Here is a 23850-nt window from a genome sequence, read left to right on the forward strand (position 1 = left end):
GACTGGCTGACACTGCCCGTGTACTGAATTATGAAGCAAACGTCTGCCATGTTGGGTTACCCATGACGCACGAGCGATAAATACGAGTTTTTCTAAACGGGTAGTTGGTATTGGATTTTTCTATTTCGTATTTCTATTTTGTTATTTCTAATTTTTTTTTTTGAGTTGTAGGCGGTAAAACAAAACATGTAAGTTATGACCGACTGAGACTTGCAAACATCCCGAATAATAACTTATTATTGGGCGGAATGTTTCAAGTGGTGGGACAAACCCTCAACTACATGTTTTGATGTTTTGGGGATCCAAGATGGCGGAATAGTGGCTTCAAGGGGCATAGGCCAATAAGCGTGTAGCAGCTAGTTAGTATTGAGGTCAGTGGATTCCCAGAAAGGTTCTTGTACCCATCGCGAATTCTCTGAGGATATTTTCCAAACTTCGGTCTGTCTTCGGCTTCGGCTTCGGAGTTTTGTACGAACCTGATGTTTGTGACTCTGGCTGCGGAATATCCAACCCAATTTCACGGCGCTGCTAAGCACAAAAAATTGCTAAGCACAAAAAAAGTCTAGCTTATAAAAGCAGGTTACCAGCCAAAACTCCAAGTGATTTTCATGCTAAGCAAACAACAGCTGAATATTAATCACGAGCAATGTACATCACGTTGATTTTTGGCTGGTGACCTGTTTTTATAAGCCAGACTTTTTTTGTGCTAAGCACATTTTTATGCTTAGCAGCGCAGTGAAATTGGGCCATATATGAGGCAGGCGTTCAGACATTTTTTTTTAAAGCAAAGCCAGAGGCGAACTAGTCCCAGAGTACACAAATTCTATTAAATTGATTCAGAAAGAAAAAAATAGAATAAGATGTAGTGGTAACGTGACAAAAACGAAAAATCTGCTTTCGCCGTTCGCATGGGGATCTGCAGTCATGAAACAAGCGTCAGCCTATAGGGCTAGGATATAGATGCAGCACTGTACGAAAAGATGCTCCTAGATCAGTCGCAAGTAACAGTCGGTCAATGAGTTAGTCGGGTACGTGCAAAGAAGACATGTTGGCCCCTCAGGAATCAGCCAACTTAACACATTATTTCGCCAGACATTTTTCCCCCACAAAGATTGCCCCCTCCCTACGTATGCAAACGGTTCGTAAAATCTGGCCCATGAAAACGGGCGTAAATCTCAATACAGAAAATGTCTGTCCATTGTATAAACACAATCAGGCATACTATGTGCGCGAACACAGGTGTATGTCAGAATCAATACAGCAATGGTATTTATGAAGCATTTATCGTTGCCAACCTTGTTCAATGAACCCAAATTTCCTTTTGTGATTTCTACTCAAATACTTCAAAGCCATTTGTATTTTTGTCGGGCCCAAATACAAGCGGGTTTTTACCCTAGCTTTCGAGGTGTGCCCGTTGACCTGTTTGATCCAAAGTCGAGGAAGTACAAAAATAACATCAACTTCGTACAGAGTATTAGGCCTACAAGTGTTCAGTTGAAAATTCTTGTTTTCCGCAAATAACAGCTAAACACCATTAGGCCCTACCGACAGATGTTTCTGTTCGTCACAAATTCCACGGTGTCTGTGTTGGAAGGATTTACGTTTCGAAAACAACTGCACTGGAGTCATTGACAAGTTTTGTTTTCTCTCCACCATTGGGAGTAATTATGACAACTGGAAGAATGCGTCGACATAAGTTTGACATGACAGTGGTGTATAGTCTATGGCTTATCGTGTGGCTGGCTGCATTATGTCATCGGGTAAGTGTAAAGTGAATAACAATGAAACAAGTAAGATTTGAGGCTTTGCATGGTGGAAATACTAAATAATGAAAGGTTTGCGGAAACACCATGCGCGAATAAATCTCAACTAAAGCCCGGTTTATACTTCACGCGAATGCGAAGCGAATTTGACGTCATGAAACATTCGCTGTAAAATTCGCCCGAGTTAAAATATGTTCAACTTTTACGAATTCGCAGCGCGAATACTTGCCACGACGTCACAAATTCGCATTCGCTTTCGCTTTCGTGAACCGGGCTTTAGAGAATGGTTCTGAAAAGAACCAGAGGTAAAAACTCGACGTCCCGGTCTCTCCCGACAGACCGTGGGCCAGAAACCCGATCTCGCCTAGAAAATGAAGTCCGTTTAAAATTTCTGGTGGCAACAAAAAAAATGCTTGTTATATGTCAATTCGAGGGTGCTGAATTCAATTCTTTCTGTTGCCAAGCTCTCAGGTGGCACGTTTAAGCACAATTTTTGTCCGAAGTGTTAACCCCAAAACATCCATTTTGGGGGCCTCTGACAACCGAATGCATCCCCTTAAGGATCTCAGGAATGGCCCCTCCGATTTCAGTGCAGATTGTCACCCACTTGGAATAAGTAATGATAAATAACTGTAAACGATTGTAGGCTCATAGCCAAAGAGATTCCATACTGCAAAAACAATGCTTAGACTGTATACTTATGTGCAATGTTTTACTACGTCTACCACCTGGTTTTTAGGCATAACTGATTTATATCCATGAGGCACAACAGACATTATTCATAAATGTAAATGACTGAATTACATGTCATTAAACAGTCTTTAATGACAAAAAAATCATAGTTAAAGTTTGTTATTGTGGTTTTTTTTTCATTAAGTAGGAAACTATGCAGCAAATAACGCTTTATCATATTCAGTGTTGCATGCTAAGTATTTTCCAGAATATCACTGAAATTGTCCATGTAATGCTGAAAGATTACTGAATTATGTCGTTTATCCAAATTAAACAAACTGTCTAAAACTTGAATTCCAAATATTGTATAATTATGGGAAATAATTACAAATGTATGTGATAATACAACATTTTTTTCATGGCATTATTATTCGCAAATGCAAAGAGCTCTTTGTAGATGACCGAATTACGTCCTTAACCTATTACGTGAAGTATTTTGATGCCACAGTTTCAAAATTGTAAGGGTTTCATTGTATTTAAAATATCAAATTATGCAAAACTTAACGCTTTGGCCATATTATGCCTTGTTTATACATGTATGCGGACAAATTGGTTTTTCAAGGCATCACTGAATCTCCTATCAATTCCACAAATGTGAAGTTGAAGACTATTGCAGATTTCTGAATTATGTCGTTAACCCAAAATGAGCCCAAAGTTTTCATAATTATGGTAATTGATTATACAGATATGCAATGCTTTATCAATAATTATTTGGTCTTACATTACAATTTTGGAGCTGGACAAACTGTTTGAAGATGATTAGATTGCCATTTGCCTGAAATATACTCTTTAAAACTGGAACTTGGCCATCAAATACAAATCGAAGCAATATCCTTCATGAAAGTCATTATTACAGTTCACATTTCTATCATCTTGACCATGCTGATAAAAAGATCGTACGTGTTATATGATATAGTTACAGGTGGTGTGAGTCAACTAATTGAAAAATATGGCTGATCAATCATGACAAATTCTTGTACATGTATACTTTTGATACAAGCTTTTAGAGAGGGGCATAAGTCACTGAGTCTATAAAGATCAATGTCACTTTCATCACCAAACGCTGGACAGGCATTCAGTGTCTGAGAAGTGTTGTTCAGGCAATCAGTTCAAGGCAAGGCAATTCCCTAGCCAGACAGGATTGAGGTGCAGTTCCCTTTTTATACTTGCAGCGAATATTCTGGAGGACATTAGGAGGAGCCACGTGCAATGATCATCCACTGGAATAAATAATTTTCTCCTTCCAACTGCCAACCATGGCCAACTGGACTGAGAGACACATTGCAGAATCTGTTGAGATGAAAAAGAGAAAGTTGAACTATTCTGTAGTTAATTGGAGGACTGGATTTAGGACAAAACCATGTACTTTTTGGAAAACGAAGACAAAAAATATTTTGTTGAGTGTAGGACTTGTACTCGGGTCAGTGGAAATGGAGGCCAGCGTTTTCCCTTGGAGCTACTCATTCGCTAGGTTTAAAACATTAATTGATAGTCTTGACAAAGGCACACATGCGTATCCGTTTGCATGTTTAGAGGGAGTACCGGCACAACAGCGGAAATTTTGAGGGGCAGATTTAAGATCCTCAACCAGCCAAACTCCAACATAAGGGTTTGTTGGAGTCTGTTAGGATGAGTACTGCACTTGTAAACTGATTGTGCTTTATGTTGGATAAGGCGTATCTCAAATACCAACTGTATATGTGCATATATTAACAAATGGTGTTGGGATTTGCAAGGTCATAGTAAATCACCCCAGGTGGTTAGGGTTAATGCAATTTGAACAGTAACTCACGTTGCCGTCTACATCTAATTTTGCACGCATCATAATTTCATATTTCATTTTAGTTTAATGTCTATTTTTTTGGTAGGCAGTGCCGTCTTGCAAAATGAACAATTAATTCACAGAAACTGTGATGAACGCACAAAGAAATCAGCCATCATTCTACCTAATTAATTTCTTGCTATCAAAATTTTGAGCAAAAGAAATTTAAAAAAAAGTGGAAATCATTCAGTTTTTGACCCAGTTTCCATATAAAAAAAGTTATGTTTAGAGACTTAAGGCCTATGCAGGATCAATCACCTTTTGGGTTTGGACTCATACAGGTAGATACCTTAATTTTGTGGAAAGAGAGCATGGTTTGAATTATGATTGACACCTGTATTTGTAAAACATTATATTATAGGTTTTCTCGGTCAAATTCGGCAAATGAGCAGCCAATTTAATTTTCGTGCGTTCGAATTGAAGCTATTTTGCCTCTCCAGTTGTTACTGCGTTTCAAATTCAGAATTCGGCCATTCAATTTCGTTTTGAGGCATTCAAATTCCTTTAGCACTGTGTTCAATTTAGCATATCGTCATTCTTTTTCGTGACACACAATCATCATTCAATTTAGCAAAGCTGGTTCGACTGGAGATTTTACTGATTTAATTTTTTTCAATTTCGTAAAGAGGCAATCAATTTCGCTTAAAGAGAATTCAAATAAGTACGACTAAAGAAATATGAATAAACAGATAAACTGTACTAGGCAACTGTTTCGTATCTTCACTTTAATTCAGGCAAACCTTGTTTTCTTTATTTATGCTTCCAGTAGACTTTACATGGGGCCAATGAGGTTTTTTCTTCTTCTTTGTTTTCTTCTTCATTCTTCAAGGATGCGTTTAACTGCAGCCTTGAATGCAGAGTGTGCCATCTCCGTGCTGTTCAGGAATGGGGAGTAGGTAGGGAGGCGCTTCAGCTGGATCATTGGGTTGGTACCTTCAGGGAGTTGGGCTCGCACGTGAGGCCTCGCATTGTCGTATATGAGGTAAATGGGTTCGTCGTCCGGGAAAACTGCATCACACTCTTGAATTGTGTCCGCAAGAAACTCCTCGAATCTCTCTCGCGTCACAGTTTCGAATGCGATTCGGTGGTGCACCAAGCCTACTTCACTAGAAACAGCGAAGGTGACATTGCAATTTCTCCCTCGTTGTCTGTCGACGACTCGTCTTGCAGCGATCCCTCGTGGAGCTCTACCCTGGGAGCGTCGAGTCCAGACGTTATAACCTGTCTCGTCAATGAAGACTATAGATGCGCCAGAACACCATGCTGCAGGAACCACTCACCATACTGGACGCGTTGATCAAGAACTTCAGGGGAATTTCTTGCATCAGGGACGTCCTCCACTAGTTTCAGTGTAATCATCATCCCATCCAAGGCCCTGGCTATGGTGGCAGTAGAAACCTGGGGCTTCTCTGGCAGATGCTCACTCAAACTAGCCTTCATTTGTTGAAGTGTCAAGACGGGATTAGCGTCAAGGATGCCTTGCAGATGGTTTCGCAAGTAGTGTGTAGGGTCTTTAGCGGACAAGACAAAAGAATTTTATGCATAAGGTAAACAGACAATGGACTCATTTGCATATCAATGAAACTAATTACCATATGGATGGATGATGTTAGCATAATAAAAGAGCGCATGGGCGTGTGTAAGGTTTACCGGACAAAGGATGGGTCTAAAAAATGTATTGGACAAAGGGGGCAGCCCACCCGGCTAGATGGAATAGCGGACAGAGGAAAGACCTGAACCGGAATAGTGGACAAAGGGAGACTTGAGCCGGATTATGAATGTCAAACGTTTGAAATGACCAAGACTATCATTTGTATTCATTCAAAGCAGTGTGCAAACAGTGAATAATAAAAACAAAATGCAGGCCACACCAACAGAGCGCCAATTAAGCCGACTAGCTGGAAATCTTGTGAAAAAATGTTTTTACTCTGGTAAGAATGGAGAGTGCGAGCGACCTTGGGAGAAGTTAATGATGAATCTCGGTCTATCAAGAGCCGCTATGTATAGACATTAAGAGGAAAACAAATTTTGTGAATGGGGGCAATGTTTTAACGCGCTTATAGAGTGGAAACGACGCGAATATAAAAATGCCACGATTGAACGATTATTGAATGCCTGTCGATTTTGCGGTATTGATCATAACGCTTACAATTTTTTGCTGCAGTAAACCATTACCCTTCCCCCCTTCCAAAAAAGAAAGAAAGAAAGAAAGAAACAATTATGATTGTCTTATTGAAGAATTTATCTTTTAGTAAATTATTATCGAGTACGGCGAACATCGTCTAGAATGGAACAACCCTTAAGATTTGTTGCGAATGACTAATCCCGGTAGTCCATTGTGCAATCCACACGGACAAGTTCGTGTACGTGTACAGACATACGAGAGTTTCTTCTAGTCGAGTTTTAAAAAAGTTTGAAAAAAATAATTTATGTATTTGTAGTAAACAAACACTCACCAGTGAACAGCGTACTTGCACGGTATAGTCCGATGATTGTTTTAACCATGGAGGAATTGTGTTAATAATAGATCAGAGAGCTAATGAATCCATGCGTTCTATACGGAGACCGATGGTCGATCACCCCTCGATGACCGCACCGATCATGGAGCAAATAAATAACTCCGTGCTTCTGCACCGATATTTGCCTTGTCATATCGTGTGTGTTATCCAGGTGCAATAACAATTGCACAATACAGTCGACTCTCATTATATTATAAAGAGCACTTTTATAAAGAGGTTCTACTTATAAAGAGCATATTCTGAGGTCCTCTTTTTTTGTTTCTTTGTTTCGCTGTCCTTTCATAACAACTTCCTGTTATAAAGAGGTAATTTGGCTTGTCCCATCGACCTTGTTATAACGAGAGTCGACTGTATTCTTCCACATTACCACCAGAACCATCTGTGTACGTATATCTGTGTGCGGTGGTCGTAGAAAATACAAACTTTCAGCGTCGGCTCACTCGGTACGGTGTGTACAGTATGTACACGTAGCTGTATGCCCACATTTTTTATTGACTAGGCTCTCCCCAGGACCAAATTGTTTGCTCAGTCATGCGGAAATCACTAGAGCGTGAACAAAATGAGCACGAGTCAAAAACTCACTTTTTTCAACCCAGATTTTCATTGCCAAGAGGTGATTAAAATCATAAATGTTGTGTGTAAAGTTTGTTCCTTGAACCTTTTATGTGATGTAAAAATGAAGTCCATACGTGCAAATACAAGAAAGTTATGACTTTTTGTTCATCTGGTCCCAATTATCAAACTGCAAGCTATTTCACCACATGACCAAATGGCACTCCATACCTCAAAATTGTGGGTGGATACTTCTGAAGCACTCTTCTCATTTTTTTTTTTGTATGGTAACACTATGAATAAACCACACCAATAGAAAGATCCGAAAACACTCTTTCTGCTGGTATATAGTTAATGTATGGGCGGCCAAACATATCAACATGCCGCCTTTCTGAAAAGTAGTGAATATATCTGTGTTGAGGGTGTTTTGTGTGTGGTTTCCTGGTCGACTAAAGTCGCCCATGGGAACCAGCAGGGGGCTACTTCTTGTCGACAAAAGTCGCCCATGGTAAGGAAAGGGTTAAGGGACTGACTGCATCCTACATGTACACATTGTATATTTACACCGTCCGATCAGATAGCGCTGTTTCCCTAATCCATAAAGACGTAATTCTTTCAAGACGTGTTCATTATATCGATTATCTTTCACCGACTGAACCTACCTGCATGTACAGTGGGGGATGGATTATTGAGCGTTCTAAATATCGATTGCTAGGAGTTACGCAACAGTAGTGAACGCTGACTCCCTTTATTGGACAATGGGACTTAATTGGCAGCGCACGGCATGTGCGGGAGCTTCAAAAATCTGTACGTGAAAGAAGTCAATGAAGTTGACTGACTAAACATGATTTCAAGCCTTAATACCCCTTTACTGTTGTCTGTACAGGAATGCACCGAACCCTACCACCGTGCCGGACTTGTTTACAAAATCAAGGATATAAATATATATATAACTAGGTCTTTTTGTGTTAAAGCAATAGTATGTACTTCTATTTTATATTGAAGATTTAGAGTGTCATAAGGCAACTAACTTTTTTACCCCAACAAAGTCCCAAAGTTGGACACGGTGCGTGATAAAGCCATACATGAAGCATTAAAGACCGTAAACATTTCGGGGATTATTGACAGGGCGTGTCCAAACACTAATTATATGACTGCTTGACAGTAGGGCTTTCCCGATTGTTTAACTGTAAGACAACACCAACAAAGAAAAATACAACTGCAGTAAGTGTATACATGATAACATCATTGCTTTATTGACGTCATTTCTCAATGAAACACTCGTGTGTTTTTTTAATTTGTCTTTAAATGTATTCTTTGCAATTAAATCATCAGTGATCTTAATGTAACGTTGACTAGTCTTTAATCGTCACTGTCTTCCTCGTTAACGTCATCTTCATCTAATTGAAGGAACAGGCCGTCAAATTTGGCCTGGTGTTTAGATTTGACCCGGCTGACAGCTGTGGGCAGTAGAATACCGGAATGATTGACTCTGTCTTCGATCTCGTCCACAATTTCTTGATGAGTATCATTATCTTTCAGATGTATGTAACTTGACAAAAAATCTTTGTATTTGTTGAAAAAGATTCGCTTGACTGCCCACAAGGTCTTCCTGTTGGCCTTTTCCGTGGCCTGATCTTCACTCATGCCCTCGTTGATGTACTTTTCATGTTTTTCACTCCACATCTCATCAATCGCTTCTTTTGCCTCTCCCAACCAGTCTAAATAGGCTGTATTGTCTTCCAAATCAGAACTAGACTCATCTTCATCAGATGATTCGTCATCTTCCACCTCCGTGACGGATTCGGAATCATTTTCCTCAAGATCTTCGTCTTCATCATACGTAGATTCAGTTTCATAGTTTTCCATTTCCGGATCTTCAAATCTACTGCTTTTAAATTCAGGTTCAGAATTATCCACCTCAACTTCGTCTATGTCGGATTCATCTTCAGCATGTGCATTTTCGGTATGTCTCAAGAGGTTATATCTCCGTCCAAAGCGTTTGTCACACTGGTGACAAGCATAGGGTTTGACTGCAGAAATAGTATTCATGTTGAAGCTTTGAAGGTTAATCTCCGAATGGTAAGGAACGGATGAAATCATTTAATATATATCTACTTATTTGGTTACTCATTTCGTTACTCATTTACTCATTTCGTTACTCATTTACTCAGTTCGTTACTCATTTACTCATTTCGTTACTCATTCACTCATTTGCTACTCATTTGGTTACTCATTTCGTCACTTATTTGGTTACTCATTTGCTACTCATTCACTCATTTGCTACTTATTTGGTTACTCATTCACTCATTTGCTACTCATTTCGTTACACATTTACTCAGTTCGTTACTCATTCACTCATTTGCTACTTATTTGGTTACTCATTTGGTTACTCATTTTGTTACTCATTTACTCATTTCGTTACTCATTTACTCATTTCGTTACTCATTTACTCATTTCGTTACTCATTTACTCATTTCGTTAGTCATTTACTCATTTCGTTACTCATTTACTCATTTCGTTACCCATTTACTCATTTCGTTACTCATTTACTCATTTGCTACTCATTTGGTTACTCATTTCGTTACTCATTTCGTTACTCATTTACTCATTTCGTTACTCATTTACTAATTTCGTTACTCATTTACTCATTTCGTTACCCATTTACTCATTCCGTTACTCATTTACTCATTTCGTTACTCATCATTACTCATCATTTAATCAAATGAGTAAATGAGTAACGAAATGAGTAAATGAGTAACTCTATAAGCGCGTTAAAACATTGCCCCCATTCACAAAATTTGTTTTCCTCTAAATGTCTATACATAGCGGCTCTTGATAGACCGAGATTCATCATTAACTTCTCCCAAGGTCGCTCGCACTCTCCATTCTTACCAGAGTAAAAACATTTTTTCACAAGATTTCCAGCTAGTCGGCTTAATTGGCGCTCTGTTGGTGTGGCCTGCATTTTGTTTTTAATTATTCACTGTTTGCACACTGCTTTGAATGAATACAAATGATAGTCTTGGTCATTTCAAACGTTTGACATTCATAATCCGGCTCAAGTCTCCCTTTGTCCACTATTCCGGTTCAGGTCTTTCCTCTGTCCGCTATTCCATCTAGCCGGGTGGGCTGCCCCCTTTGTCCAATACATTTTTTAGACCCATCCTTTGTCCGGTAAACCTTACACACGCCCATGCGCTCTTTTATTATGCTAACATCATCCATCCATATGGTAATTAGTTTCATTGATATGCAAATGAGTCCATTGTCTGTTTACCTTATGCATAAAATTCTTTTGTCTTGTCCGCTAAAGACCCTACACACTACTTTCGCATGTCATCATCCATCTTGCTGTGGGTTGCTCCTCCTCTTGCCAGCGTCTCTCGCCTTCCAGTCCTCAAATATGTTGCAACAATTGATCTGGCTGTGGACTTGTTGATGTTCAAATTGACCGCAAGCTCAAGGTAGTCTTGCTGGTTTCCCTCGAAGGCCTCAATCAACCTTTCTCGATCTACCTGGGCCACTCTAGCGTAGCGACCACGAGCTGCCATTTCTAGAAATATGCGTGTAAAACTGTAGCAAAAGGTCGTCTTCGAAGTACATCGGCAAAGTGACTCAAGTGCCAAAAAGTGAACCGTATTTATGCCTTCAACATTCTTAAGGAAACAAAAATTTAACAAAGCGTTTTTTAGATTGCACAAATTCCAGAAAATATGACTGCCCAAAAATGAATTTGAATGACTAAACACACGCCTCAAAAAGCTCCTGCGAATTTGAATGCTGCTTTGTTGAATTGTTAAATTGCATGATTATTTTGTTAAATCGAATGACGCAACAGTACATTTGACTGGTCATAAAACGAAATCGAATGACCCTTTTCAGTAGCATTTGATTTCGCGCGAAATAGAATAGCGTAGTGGTTAAATTGGCTGCTCATTTGCCGAAATTGACCGAGAAAACCTATATTAGAGGTGTCCTAAAGTTAAACTACACAATGCCAAAAATACTCGCCTACGCATCCTTCAAATAGCAAAGTCAATATTTTTCTTAGCCAAAGTAAGAACGACGCATTTATGATCTCTAATAATAGAGGACATGACAACCTATACCTGGCCATGTGGTCCGGTACTGTAGTGAAGTGTAGACCCGTACGTAAACATGGTGGTTTTTACCGCCCATATTCACGTGCATGACGGGTCTAGGCTAGCCTTTAGTCAAGTCCCACGTGCCTATACCCGGACCATCCGGACACGTAACGCATCCCGAATGCTGGCACGTAAAAAGACTAGCACGAGCGGCGGAGCCGCGAGGGCCTTTACTATCTCGTGGAACTAATCACTTATTCATTTATTCACGTAATTTACATCAAGTAATAGGCCTATAAACCAATCATCTAACGGTGGTTTGCGGTTACCAGCAACAGCACGCGCACCATGGCGCACTTGCTGTCTGGCGCCCGACGACGGCTGATTTACGTTAGTAAGTCTGCATTTTCATTGATCAATTCACAACGGGTAATGCATTATGCATGTCTACCAAATCGGTTGACAAAATGTAAAGAAAAACATAAGCGTTCTCCACGAGATGAAGGCCCTCGCGGCTTTGCCGCTCGTGCTAGTCTTTTTACGTGTCAGCACCCGGAGTGCGTCACGTGTCCGGGTAAGCGCGTGGGACTTGACTAAAGGCTAGGTCTAGGCCTGAGCCATACTCGGCCTTGTTTTCCTGGGCAATCTCTCTTTCCTATCAAACCAACTCTTCGAAGGCTCGTCTCTATTTAGGTTAAATTACACCGGTTTCTTCACAAACTTGGCTAACGCACGTCGTGTTCATGGGTGCCGCCATGTTCCCTCCTTGCCCTTCTTGTTCCCAGGTAAAACAACGCGATTTCCTAAATCGGCTACGAAGCACTGATTCGAGGTTGCAACTACTGCCCTCCATCGGCGGTTCAACAAAACATCACAGATGCGACGAGAAATGTGCAATTTTCAACCTTTAGTTATTGAATTATTTCTTCACAAAATTCGATTTATTGACTGTCGGACAATACTTCGAGCGGATTCATTTGTGTGCAAAATGACAATACATTTTCCCCCAAGCCTGTTTGAAGAAAAAAAATGCAAATATAGGTCATTTTATAAATTCTGGGTCCACCCACTTTTTTTCTTGTCCCTGTTGCAGCTGACATTTAGGACTTAATCATTCTGATGCACTCCTTAATGCAGTAGTCCAAGGCTCCAAGAGTGATTATGAATAGCAAACTTAGTGACATTTAGTGTCATTCTTATAGTGCAAATTGCCAGGGTATAACAAGGACATGTATAAGAAAAAGTCATACTTTGGATACTATATTTGATATAGAACGACCCGTGTGGTAACAACTTAGCTGCAAATATTATTCTATAGCTATAGTAATGCTAAACAACGTTCTTGAAAATTGCTTTTTACTTGATTTTAATGCAGATTAGGTGTGATGATGTCGTGTCTGGGTTCACTCAAGATGGCTCCTGTGGCATAGTTTCATGTGATAATGATACGCTTAGTAGCAGCTCGGACGTTTGTAATATCACCGATCCACCAACATTTACACCGACGGTCTCGAAAGTAGTATTATTCAGAGATTTGTGTGAGCCAACCATAACAACCATGCCCATCACAACGTCCCCGCCCACAACCCAGATTACCACAACGGTCCCTCCCATAACTACAGCCCCGCCCACAACTACAGCCCCTCCCACAACTACAGCACCGCTAACCACAACAGACCCTCCCACAACTACAGCACCGCTAACCACAACAGACCCTCCCACAACTACTACTTCGCCCACCACAGTCCCTCCCACTACCATCCAGTCCACTACAACCGCCCCGCCCACAACAGAAAACCCTACCATAACAGCGCAGCCATCCACAACATCAGCTGTGAACGTCGCAACATCAGCGCCCATTTCAACAGTACAGCTTACCACAACTGCAGATGGAACAACCAAGTACACCACAACTGGCAAACCCATAACACAACAGCCCACCAGAGCACAAACCACTTCAACAATTAAGGCGACTACAATGAGGCCTGCAACAACATCGGAACCGACAACTACAGAAATGTCGACCACAACAGCTCAGAAAACTACAACAGCTGAACCTACAACCAAACCCACGACTGCGACTGAACAGCAGCCAACAATTGAACCCACAACAAGCCAAATACCTGACGTAACCCTTAACATAAATAGGCCACCTACACCCACAACTGAAGCCTCAACAACAGGTAGGCCATGTGCTTATTTGTGACCATGGGCGTCGCCAGGATTTTTTTCCGGGGGGGGGGCCAAAGCAAATTTTCCCCCAAAATTCCTTAACTTTTTCATTATATTCTCAATTTATCATTTTTCCGAGCATTAGCAGGGGAGCATTTGCTCTACCCCCCCCCCCCATCAAATTAATAGCAATGTGGCTTCGCACCTCTTTTTCCTTTTTTCTTCTTCTTTTGTTTGTTTGTTTGTTTGTCTGTTTGTTTTCCATGGGGGAAAGCCCCCTCGCCCCCCCCCCTCGCGACGCCCATGTTTGTGACTTTCCCAATGTTAACAAGACAAGGCGAGCCTAGTAAACGCGGCACCAGAGCGCGCAAAAATTATATTCAATTGATTCAGACAGAAGGGCTATTTCCGGGAAGTCTTTCCATGCATCTGGTCTACACACTGGGACAGATTTAGCCAATTCATTGGCGTTGCCAGGTAATCCTATTCGATAGCACTGCCCAGCTGTCTTCACCAGTCTACAACCAGTCTAAGTCACAAGTGACAGTAATAAGTCAGTAAGTCAGTGAGATATTGCAAAGATCGGCGAGGACAAAAAAGAGTGGCCCTCTAGGACCATCAAAAACGAGTGCCCGCTTGATCTGCAAAAAAAGAGAGACAGATTGTACAATATATCCACGTACTCAGATCAAATTAGTTTAAAACCAGTAAAAAACAACAACTATTTTTTTGCTGAGGGACATCCTGACTGACTATCACTTGTGAGCAGGGCAGTGCAATCGTATAGGATAACCTCATAATGCCAATGAATGGACTCAACCTGGTCCATTTTGTACTCTGTACGATTTTTTTTGTAACGGTCATTTCTGAATGATTTGAATAGAGTCAGAGTTAAGTGCGCTCTGGGTCCGGCTTTACTATTCCGTTGTATTTTCGTTTCTTTTCCTTTGCTCGTAAGTTTAATGTACAAGCATTTCATTCACTGTGAGGACCTCTAAATAAAAGAGGTCCACATAAACCAGGTAGCAGCGACGTTGTGTGGACTTGCCCACGTCCACACAAGGTTACTCTTAGGCCAAAAAAAAAAGTCTCCGGTTTCTGGTATGGAGCTTGCCCAAAAAGTGGTGCGGTGACGCGTTTTTATTTATTTTTTTACCTGTCTTTTTTTCTTCAAATGTCGGTTGATGACTGCAAATGGTGCCCGACTAAACTTAGTGCAAATGTATGGGAGTCCGGAGAGGCCACATAAAACTTATTCTCGATCATAACCCCATCTAAAAACACGTTAAAATTGTGCAGCAGCAGGATTCCAGTCAAACCAGTGAGTTTGGCGGTTTTGAGACATCATCTTTTATTAAAAAAAAACTTTTTCATTTTGCCGACGCGCATGGCTACGGCGACGCGCGCGCATACCAGAAACTGGAGGTTTTTTTTTTTTGCCTTATCTGGAAAACAGGTTTAAAGGCAATTTCGGGGTTAGGTTTATCGTCGCAAAATGAAGAGGAACACTCAAGAAAATCATGATAACAAATTTGGATTGAACAAGTGTTCATAGCGCGAGTAAAATGAAAGTGTTTTTTTTTCCCTCTGGTATTTGTTAATTACACTAAGACAAAGTAATATCCACACTATGTAACGTAAATGTGTGTGTGTGCTTACAGGCTGCATGAAACCATGGAGCTATATAGCTCCATGATGAAACAGCCCCAAATTATCATGTCGCGTACATTGTCACGTCATCACACATACTAAAACATACAACTGCAAATAAGTTTACATTATTTTCAATCCTACAGATCTGGGCAACGCGGGGAATGCAACTGCCACAATGGGTGTGGTAATTCCCATTTCATTACTTGCCGCTTTCATCGTGATGGGCATATTACTCCTCAATCTAAGGTGGGATTCTAACACACCTAAATTTAGTTTCGATTAATTTAGATCATTTGCTTAGAAGCCGTTGTGTCACTCTCTTGCATACTCATTATCACTACATTTTATTTCCAAGTGAAAATCACTCTAATTTTATAAACTGAAATAGCTTGGAACTGTCCCAGTGAAAACTCAGTGAAAAATCGAGCTACTTTATGAATTTGACTCCAAATGTCTTCTCGCTATAGTTTCAATCCGATGGTGAATTTTCAGAGTTTGGAAATAAGAGAGTACCAACAATGACACCATGAGTAACGCAATTCTGGACTACTTAAATTCAGTTTCAAGTTTATCGAAACGGCGTTTTGTTTGTCCCAAAAAATTTGCTCTTTTGTTGAATTAAAATTGCGGGCCGTTGTTTTTGTTTGTTTAAAGTAATAGATAGTTTGGCACTGACACCAAACACAGACAGAAAACGACAAGTTGCATCGTGCACATTGGAAATTGTCCTTATACAATTCGTGTTGAATACAAGTATCTAAGAATTAATTAATTGTCTTACAAGGCATTTGGATCCCTTATGACAGTAATGATGACAATCTTTATTCTTTCATCGATTTTTAATTTGTTTAATTATCGATCAAGTACATTTGTTTCAGTGTGGTTTTTCTTGAAAGATTCTAAATGACGATTTTTAAAGAGGTCCTTGTGTTTTTAGGTAAACTACAATCCATGCAGTTTATGAGTGCACTGTTTCACGTCACGGTACCATTAACCACTTCCGATTAGTTTAAAATTGAAACTGTGCCCTGTGACTTGCGTTAATCAATGTTTTGTGCTAATTTTCTTACAGACCGAATGCTTTGCCTGGAAACAGCCCACTCAATCAGGTATTTACATAATTATTTAATAGCTATTACTATAAGGCCAAATAAATTTTTAAAAAAAGCATGTTTCTCGTTTGGGTTTTTGAAAAAAGGAGGAAGCGGGGCTTTTTATTTTTTATTTGTTTCAAGATGGCCGCCATTTAAAAATTTCCTGCAACCGTTGGTGTTTCCACTGTTCAAAGACACTTTTAAAATGAAAGATAAGTTGGACAAGAGAACTGAACATATTTACAGTGTCATTTAGACTTGTATTGGTCTACAATTTATTTCCCGATGAATTTGTGGACTTTTTCGGTGTTTTTTTTACTGCATTTTTCAAAAATAAAAAATAATAAAAAAAATCCAGGCGGCCTCCAAAAAGGAAGCGGGCGGGGACGAGAAACCTGTTTGTTTTCTTTTACTTCGCCTAAGTTAAACTTCTGCAACCCGGTAGTTGTTGGCTCGAGCACTACCCGATAAGTTTGTGAAAAAAAATGTTTAGCTCGCGAAAACATTTTGTGGACAGTACTCGTACTTTTTTATCTTAAATGGGCTGGATTATAAAAGTGCAGCTTGGAAAATCAAAGGCTGCAGCTGGTTTGTTTGAAATACGGATAAATATACAAAGAACACTAATAAACTGTTCATTAAATCATTTTTTACGGTACTTTAAAGGTAGAGTCCATCATTTTGCAGCCATCCGAAAAGTAACTGGCGTAATTATTGTTGAAAAACTAACTTGGTTGAAAGATAGTAAGGGGACTAAACTCCCTGTGAAATTATTCTTTCTGGGAAGCTGTCATTTTGAAGTAATCAACGAAAGAAGGCATTTCCATCGGTGATTCTTAAGAAGCACCGTAGGAAAATTTAAATTAGTAGTTCGTTTTGTTATTCAGCGAAGCGCGCACAAGTATTCGAACGACGCACACGCGCGCGCGGTTGTTATAATTCGTCGGATCAGTGCGCGACGTTGCGTATAGTTGCAATTCAAAACAATTCAAAACATGATTCAGCAACTTTTGATTTGAAATTGAGATCTTAGAATGCTGTTTTTCTCGGAATGTACAGCTGAAGCTTAGCTGAAACTTCATCAGGTTAGTTGCTCAGTATCCTTCATTAGATTTTGAACTCTTTTGTTGCTTCAAACGAACAAAATGCACAAATTACAAATGATGGACTGTAGCTTTAATTGATGATAAAGAAATCGCATCTCACAAACTATACGGGGCGCAGAAAAAGGCCGTATAGATTAGAGTAAGGAAACTGTGGGTCGAGACCTTAAATCTTTTAATTTCATCTTCTTTTTTTCAGAATTCTACAACACCATCGAGTGATTTTCCCTCTGGTATGTCACCGAGTTTTAACGGGAGTGCTGCCAATTCTGGAATATCACAAACAATTTATTATAATCCATTGGTGACAATTGGTCAAAGGGATTCAAACAGATTATGGAGAAATAATAACATTCCAATATAGCTAATTCTAAATTACACAAAAAAATGTATGGTTCGGTGTAGATTTTAACAATATTTTCAACTGTATTCGATTATATTTTACAAAATAATTAGACCGACAGCCCAATGTTTTGATCCTAGCAACATTTTCCTGAAATGCAATGCCCATTGCTTTATTTTGTTTTCATGTCATTCAAGAAAGAATGTGCTTAAAACAAAGCGTTACTAGGGCGTCTATATAACTTTGAAGGTTTATCGGGATAAGTTAGCAGTTTTCAAATGTCTTTTGTTTCAAAAGGGAAGACAGAAAAAAATAGACAAGAAGTTCTTTTTCACGGTAAATAGAAGTTCCATTGCACGGACGGTCGAGGATGCGTGGATCAAGCAGATGACGACAATTCATTCAGGTGTTGCATCAAACAAATAATGAATGTTTCACAGTCGTGCGATGAAAAGAATAATTTCATTCGGTGACAGAATGCAATGTTCAATCCAGTCGGCTTCGCCTCGTGGAATGGGACTTTCCACCAGACACATGCATGAAATTATTTTTACCATTACACTTATAAACATTCACTATAATAATGAGTACTTAATATGTAACATAGTGTACATATTATATCGTATATCCAATATTATAATGGCGTGGGCGACTATGGTGAAACTGAATTTCAATAGTCGCGACTAGTTGCGATGAAAAGTCGCGACTAGTCGACTAGTCATGACTATAATATTATACCTCTGATCAGTGGAGCAATACATCTAACTAAGGTCTGCGCATGTGCAATAAGCATTTTGGGCAGAAAAACAACAGGCATGTAACATTGCCGTGATCATCTATGCCGTGATCAGATGGTTCCATATTATTTAGGGTTATTTAGACAGAACTGATTATTATTATTACATATTGTGTAAAGTAAAGTAAGCTAGTAAAGGGAGATTGTAAATGAATAAACATGTTATTAATGAGTATATTATGGAGTTACTATGTAAGGCAAACAGGGGAATTTTGTATTGGATTTGCTGTTCAATGGCTAAAACCAATGAAGGTCTACGAGGATCGGTGTGATGCGTTTACATTTCTTGGAGAGAGAGAGACCAGGCAGGCAGCAGAGTTTTTGGATCAGTTGAAGTTTATTTACATATTTTGTCGGGGAGGCCAGTAATGCAGTTGTCAAGGAGAGATGTGACAAAAGCATGAACTGTGTTGGCGTTCCATCCAGTTGCACATAAAATTCCCGTATGCTGCTCTGTTTGTGTTCAAAATCTAGCACACCAACGTATAGAAATTGTGCACTGAAGCGAGCAGACGAGGAATAAAAAGCAGTGTTGCCCTTTCGGCATCCAATAACGTGTCAATATTCTGACCTCATGCATACATACAATGTGTCTCAGGAGGGCCGCTATATAATTTTTTTTCGCTCGCCCCCACCGCCCTAATACATGTATAATAAAATATTAGACTGGTGCCCGCTAATGTCTTTTTATGGAGGAAATGAAGGCCTTACAAAGCATTGTGGGTGGCTTGCCATGATGTTTCCCACGAGGCCTATGCAGGGCGGATAAAAAAAACCCAAAAACAAAAACAAAAACAAAAAACAAACAAAAAACCCGAGATATTATTGCTAATTGGAACAGAAGTACGACACATGTGAATCAAAGGGAAATGACACCCTGATCATGTCCTTACATTCACGGTTGACTGAGCAGTGACCAATTTTATGAAAGGGGCTATTTAGAGACTTGCGCCACTTTTCATGGTGAAATCTCTCTTCCCCCCCCCCCCCACCTGCCTTGATTGGCTACCATAGCCATTCACTCTGTGACAATTAACAAAAACCACAATTGAAAAGTGGCCCATATCTCTAAATAAACCCTTTCATAAAATTGATCACTGCTCAGTCAACCGTGAAAGTAAAGACATGACCAGGGTGTCATTTTAAGAGGAGATTCAACCCTAACGGAAGATATCTCCCTTTGATTCACATGTGCCCTACTTATGTTCCCATTAGCAATAATATCTCGGTTTCGGGTTTTTTTTTATCCACCCTGTAGATGTACATTCCTTGCACACGTATAGCATGCGCACACGGAAGTGCTGACTTCGTGGGTCACCGGGAAAACAAACTTCATCCAATGAGACCTCAAAGAAATAAGATGTCGCCATCACTTTACTTAAATAGGATGGTGGGTACGAGCAAAAATGATCTTGACTATGAGGGTTGCAGGCCAGGTCCCAAATTTCCTGTGCGGGACAAAGAAAGTATATTAGGGAGTTTTGTGGTCCATGCAGTTGAGGATTAGTTCACCGAAGGATGGAGGCACTGTGGCTGTATTTCTGTGAAATTTAAATAAAATTATGCCCTAAAATTGCTTTATTTTTCAATGGAGGGATTATTTTTTTCAAATTGGCGACGGACCTCAGGACTACTTAGGTGATTCCCTTCGGGTTACAATTTCCCCCATTAATGTCATATGTTAATCCCGGACAATCGAATCGAAAGTGAAATGTATATATGATAAAACAAGCCGTTTGATGTATGTCTGTGGGTATTTGTCCTGATTTTGATTCGACGATTATTATGCAAAACAAGACTGCGTCTTGATCAAAATTCTGACCAATCAGCGGGCGCCTTCTATCTGGTCTTCCGTAACCCTGTTGTTGTATTACTAAAAAAACAAACACATTGAAGCCAAATGGTTCTATCAACAGCTTAGTCCACATTTTCGATCGAAATGACGTCACAATTCCTAAAGTCGACTCCGATTGGCTGACACGCGGGGTAACATAAAGTTGGCATGCTCTGATACAATTGTATCAGACGTTGGTAGTGTGGCTGTGCACACGTGAATGTCTGCTCCTCAGACTGTTTATCATTGGGGTCTATGGCAATTACTGATTTGCACCCTGTGTTCGTGGTTGTGTGGTACAGTGCAAGCCAAAGTTCATAGCTCGCGGGCACGTGACATGGTCTGCTGCGCTTACTGTGTTGAACTCTCTGCATGGATTTGAATAAATATCCTTTTGTGTATTTTCCCCATTTATCTTTTGACATAGGGTATGCGAGGCAATAATCCCCTTCATTTGTGCAGGAAGTTACGAAATCAGAAATCTCGAGTCAACGTGCCTAAACCGATTATTAGGTAGGCGCGTTTTATGATGATTCTCAATTTCAATACAGTATTCATAATAATGCAGTGTCTGCATTATATTAATGTATACCGTCTGCAACCTGCATTCCTGATCCTAGGCAGTTGATGCTATTATGCATCTGAGAGAATTGTTCAAAATCAAGTGACTGCATATTACATCAGCCTAACTGTGGGTCTTGTAGTTTAATAATAATAATAATAATGGCGTCTTGTATAGCGCTCATGTCCGTCACAAAGTGACGCTCCTGGCGCTATTATTATCAATACCCTGGCTTTAGCACGGCTGCCATTAAGGCGCTCCTACCCATTGAAGGAATTTCTTTCCACCAGGTACCCATACACCTGGGTGGAGAGAGGCAATCGTAGTAAAGTGTCTTGCCCAAGCGCACAAGCACCATGTTCCCCGTCAGGATTCGAACCCTCGTACCACGGCACACGAGTCGAACACCGTAACCACTGGACCACAGCACCCCAGTTTGACATGCAGGAAGCAAAATACTGCGGTAAAACAAGACAAGGCAAGCCTAGTAAAGCCGGTCCCAGAGTGCACAGAATACTATTCAATTGATTCAGAATGGCTTATAAGTTAAATAAGACTTAAGGGTTTGCATGGTGGACATGATCAATGAATGTGAGGTTTGCGGTAACGCCATGTGAATGAAATATATCTCTTAGAGAGTTGTGTGGTATAGGGGACCCATAGGCCAAAACTAATGAGGGGTAACTATGGGGAACGTGGGTATAGAAGACCCATTGTACCTACGATGAAGGAGTGGTCGCCATATATAACTGATGTGGTACCCGGTGTCTTGTGGAACTGTGTTGTGCTTGTAGATTTCCATGGCGTCCCGGACTCGCCGGGTGTGCCACTTTTGGATGCTGGTGATGAGTTGTACTTGCTGCCAGTTGATGGTGTGGTCTTTGCTCATTGGGAATGCTTGATGATGGAGGACTTCTTGTGGTCCCCTCGTCGGCCATGTGCTTTGTGCTCCTTCAGTCTTGTGTTGAGATCACGCCCAGTTTCCCCGATACACTTTCCCACATTCGCAGGGAATCCTGCAGTATGTAAACGCCAAGTTTGGTCTCGGGGCACTGCCTGTCTTTGTGGGACTAAAGAATGTCGCGGATCTTGTTGGATGCAGTATGGAAGACATTGATATCATTGTTGTTCAGGATTCGCTGGATGAGGTGTGATGAACTGCCTATATATACGGGAGGATGACTGACGATTTGTACCATCTGACCTTGGGTAAAGGAGACCCTTTGGTCAGGAGCTGGTCTTGGTCCTTGGGTCTGGATTCGGTTGGTCTTGTATACGTTGCGTTGCAGAGCTATCTTGACAGAGTGAGTTCTCGTTGCAGATGTTCTAGGTCGCAGATGTTGAATGCTCTCCGTACCAGGGTGCGGTTGACGGACGACTTGATCTTGGGGTGGTGAAAGGATCGGCTGTGGAGGTTGCGGTCCTTGTTGGGGGGGGGGGGGGGGGGGTGCGGTACACACAGCGACTGAGGGTGCCATTAGGGCCAAGTTCGGGCAAGGACCATTAGTCGACTATAGTGGTTGATTTGTGACGTACCTTACGCCTGCGCACTGGTAGCAACGTGCGAACGTCCCTAGTCAAACGCTGGTCAAAATGTCATCGCAAAACTTCTGGATCCTGGCTCTCTGATAGCGTTATGAATGCGCGCGGCTATTGGTTACCAGCGAAGCAACCAACCCCAGTAGGCTGGTTCCAAATAGTCGACTAGCGTAGTCAACCATCGTCGACTAGACAGAGTTCGGGCAAACGTTAGTTAACCATTGGTCAACTATAGTCCCTGCGCGAACTTGGCCCTGGTTGTCTGAGACCTCAACGTCCAGGAACGAGATGTGGCCATTTTGTTCCTGATCCATTGTGAACTGGATGTTGCTGTGAAGCTCGTTGAGGTGTTTCAGCCAGTGTTGCCACTGCTGGAAAATATCTTGAAAAATTGAGACCCATCATTTTTTTGGGGGGGGGAATCTGAAAAACCGAAAATCTTGAAAAATTTACCAACAGTGCACACAAATTCAAATTCATGTTGAATTTTTGTAGAATTTAAAAAAATATTCCAATACGACGGATCTTTTAACGGTTGTGTGATTTTTTTAAATTTATTTTCTCCGTTGACCGTTTTAGCCGATTTTCGGCTAGATCTGACAGAAGTTTTTGGACTTGAACAGGAATCTAGCTAAAAAAATTAAGCAGAATGAACATTTTAGCAGATTTCTAGAAGAATTCTGTAAAATCGGTGATCCTACCAGAAAAAATAAAGCAGATTTGTCTTTCTTTAGGCTTACATTACGTTTACACAAGGTTGTGTAATGATTTGCATGGGCTTGGAAAATCTTTAAAATGTCGGATGCTGATCTTGAAAAAAAATATGGAGTGGTCACACTGCTTTCAGCAACAGTCGAAGGTCTTCAGTGATGTGCGGGCACACGATGAAGATGTCATCAACATACCCCGGAGCCACACACTCAGTTTCAGGTCGGCTGTGAGGAGTGCTGTCGGTTCAAATTCTCCCATGAACAAGTCCGCTAAACCGGGGATAAAGGAGATCCCATGGAGGAATGTTCGAAGAATTGGTTCTCCACTGGAAGCAGGATGAAGAGACGCAGGTGAGCAGAAGATTGTGAATCTGGTCCGGGGTAAGGGTTGTGCGCTCGCACAGTGAGGGGTCATGTGCTAATCTTTCCTTGGCTATATGGCATGCTTCACATATGGGGACGTCAGTGAAAAGGGACACAATATCGAAGCTGACCAAAGTGTCACTAGGTTGGAGGGTGAGGGTTTCAATGAATTTGGCGACCTGGTCCGAGTTCTTGACATGGTGTT

At 40.7% G+C, this 23850-nt stretch overlaps 1 protein-coding gene across 1 annotated transcript; it reads left to right on the forward strand.

Annotated features, from left to right (window-relative positions):
* The first annotated feature begins 1378 nt into the window (after nt 1-1378).
* LOC119743546 (salivary glue protein Sgs-3-like) lies at nt 1379-17892 on the forward strand. The gene is made up of 5 exons (XM_038219968.1): nt 1379-1760; nt 12852-13659; nt 15445-15547; nt 16374-16410; nt 17698-17892. Exons 1-5 carry the CDS (start codon nt 1668-1670, stop codon nt 17860-17862), a joined length of 1206 nt encoding a protein of 401 aa, XP_038075896.1. The 5' UTR covers nt 1379-1667; the 3' UTR covers nt 17863-17892.
* The last annotated feature ends 5958 nt before the right edge of the window (nt 17893-23850 follow it).

This window comes from Patiria miniata, unplaced genomic scaffold (assembly GCF_015706575.1).
Source record: "Patiria miniata isolate m_02_andy unplaced genomic scaffold, ASM1570657v1 HiC_scaffold_6, whole genome shotgun sequence".
Lineage (NCBI taxonomy): Eukaryota > Metazoa > Echinodermata > Asteroidea > Valvatida > Asterinidae > Patiria > Patiria miniata.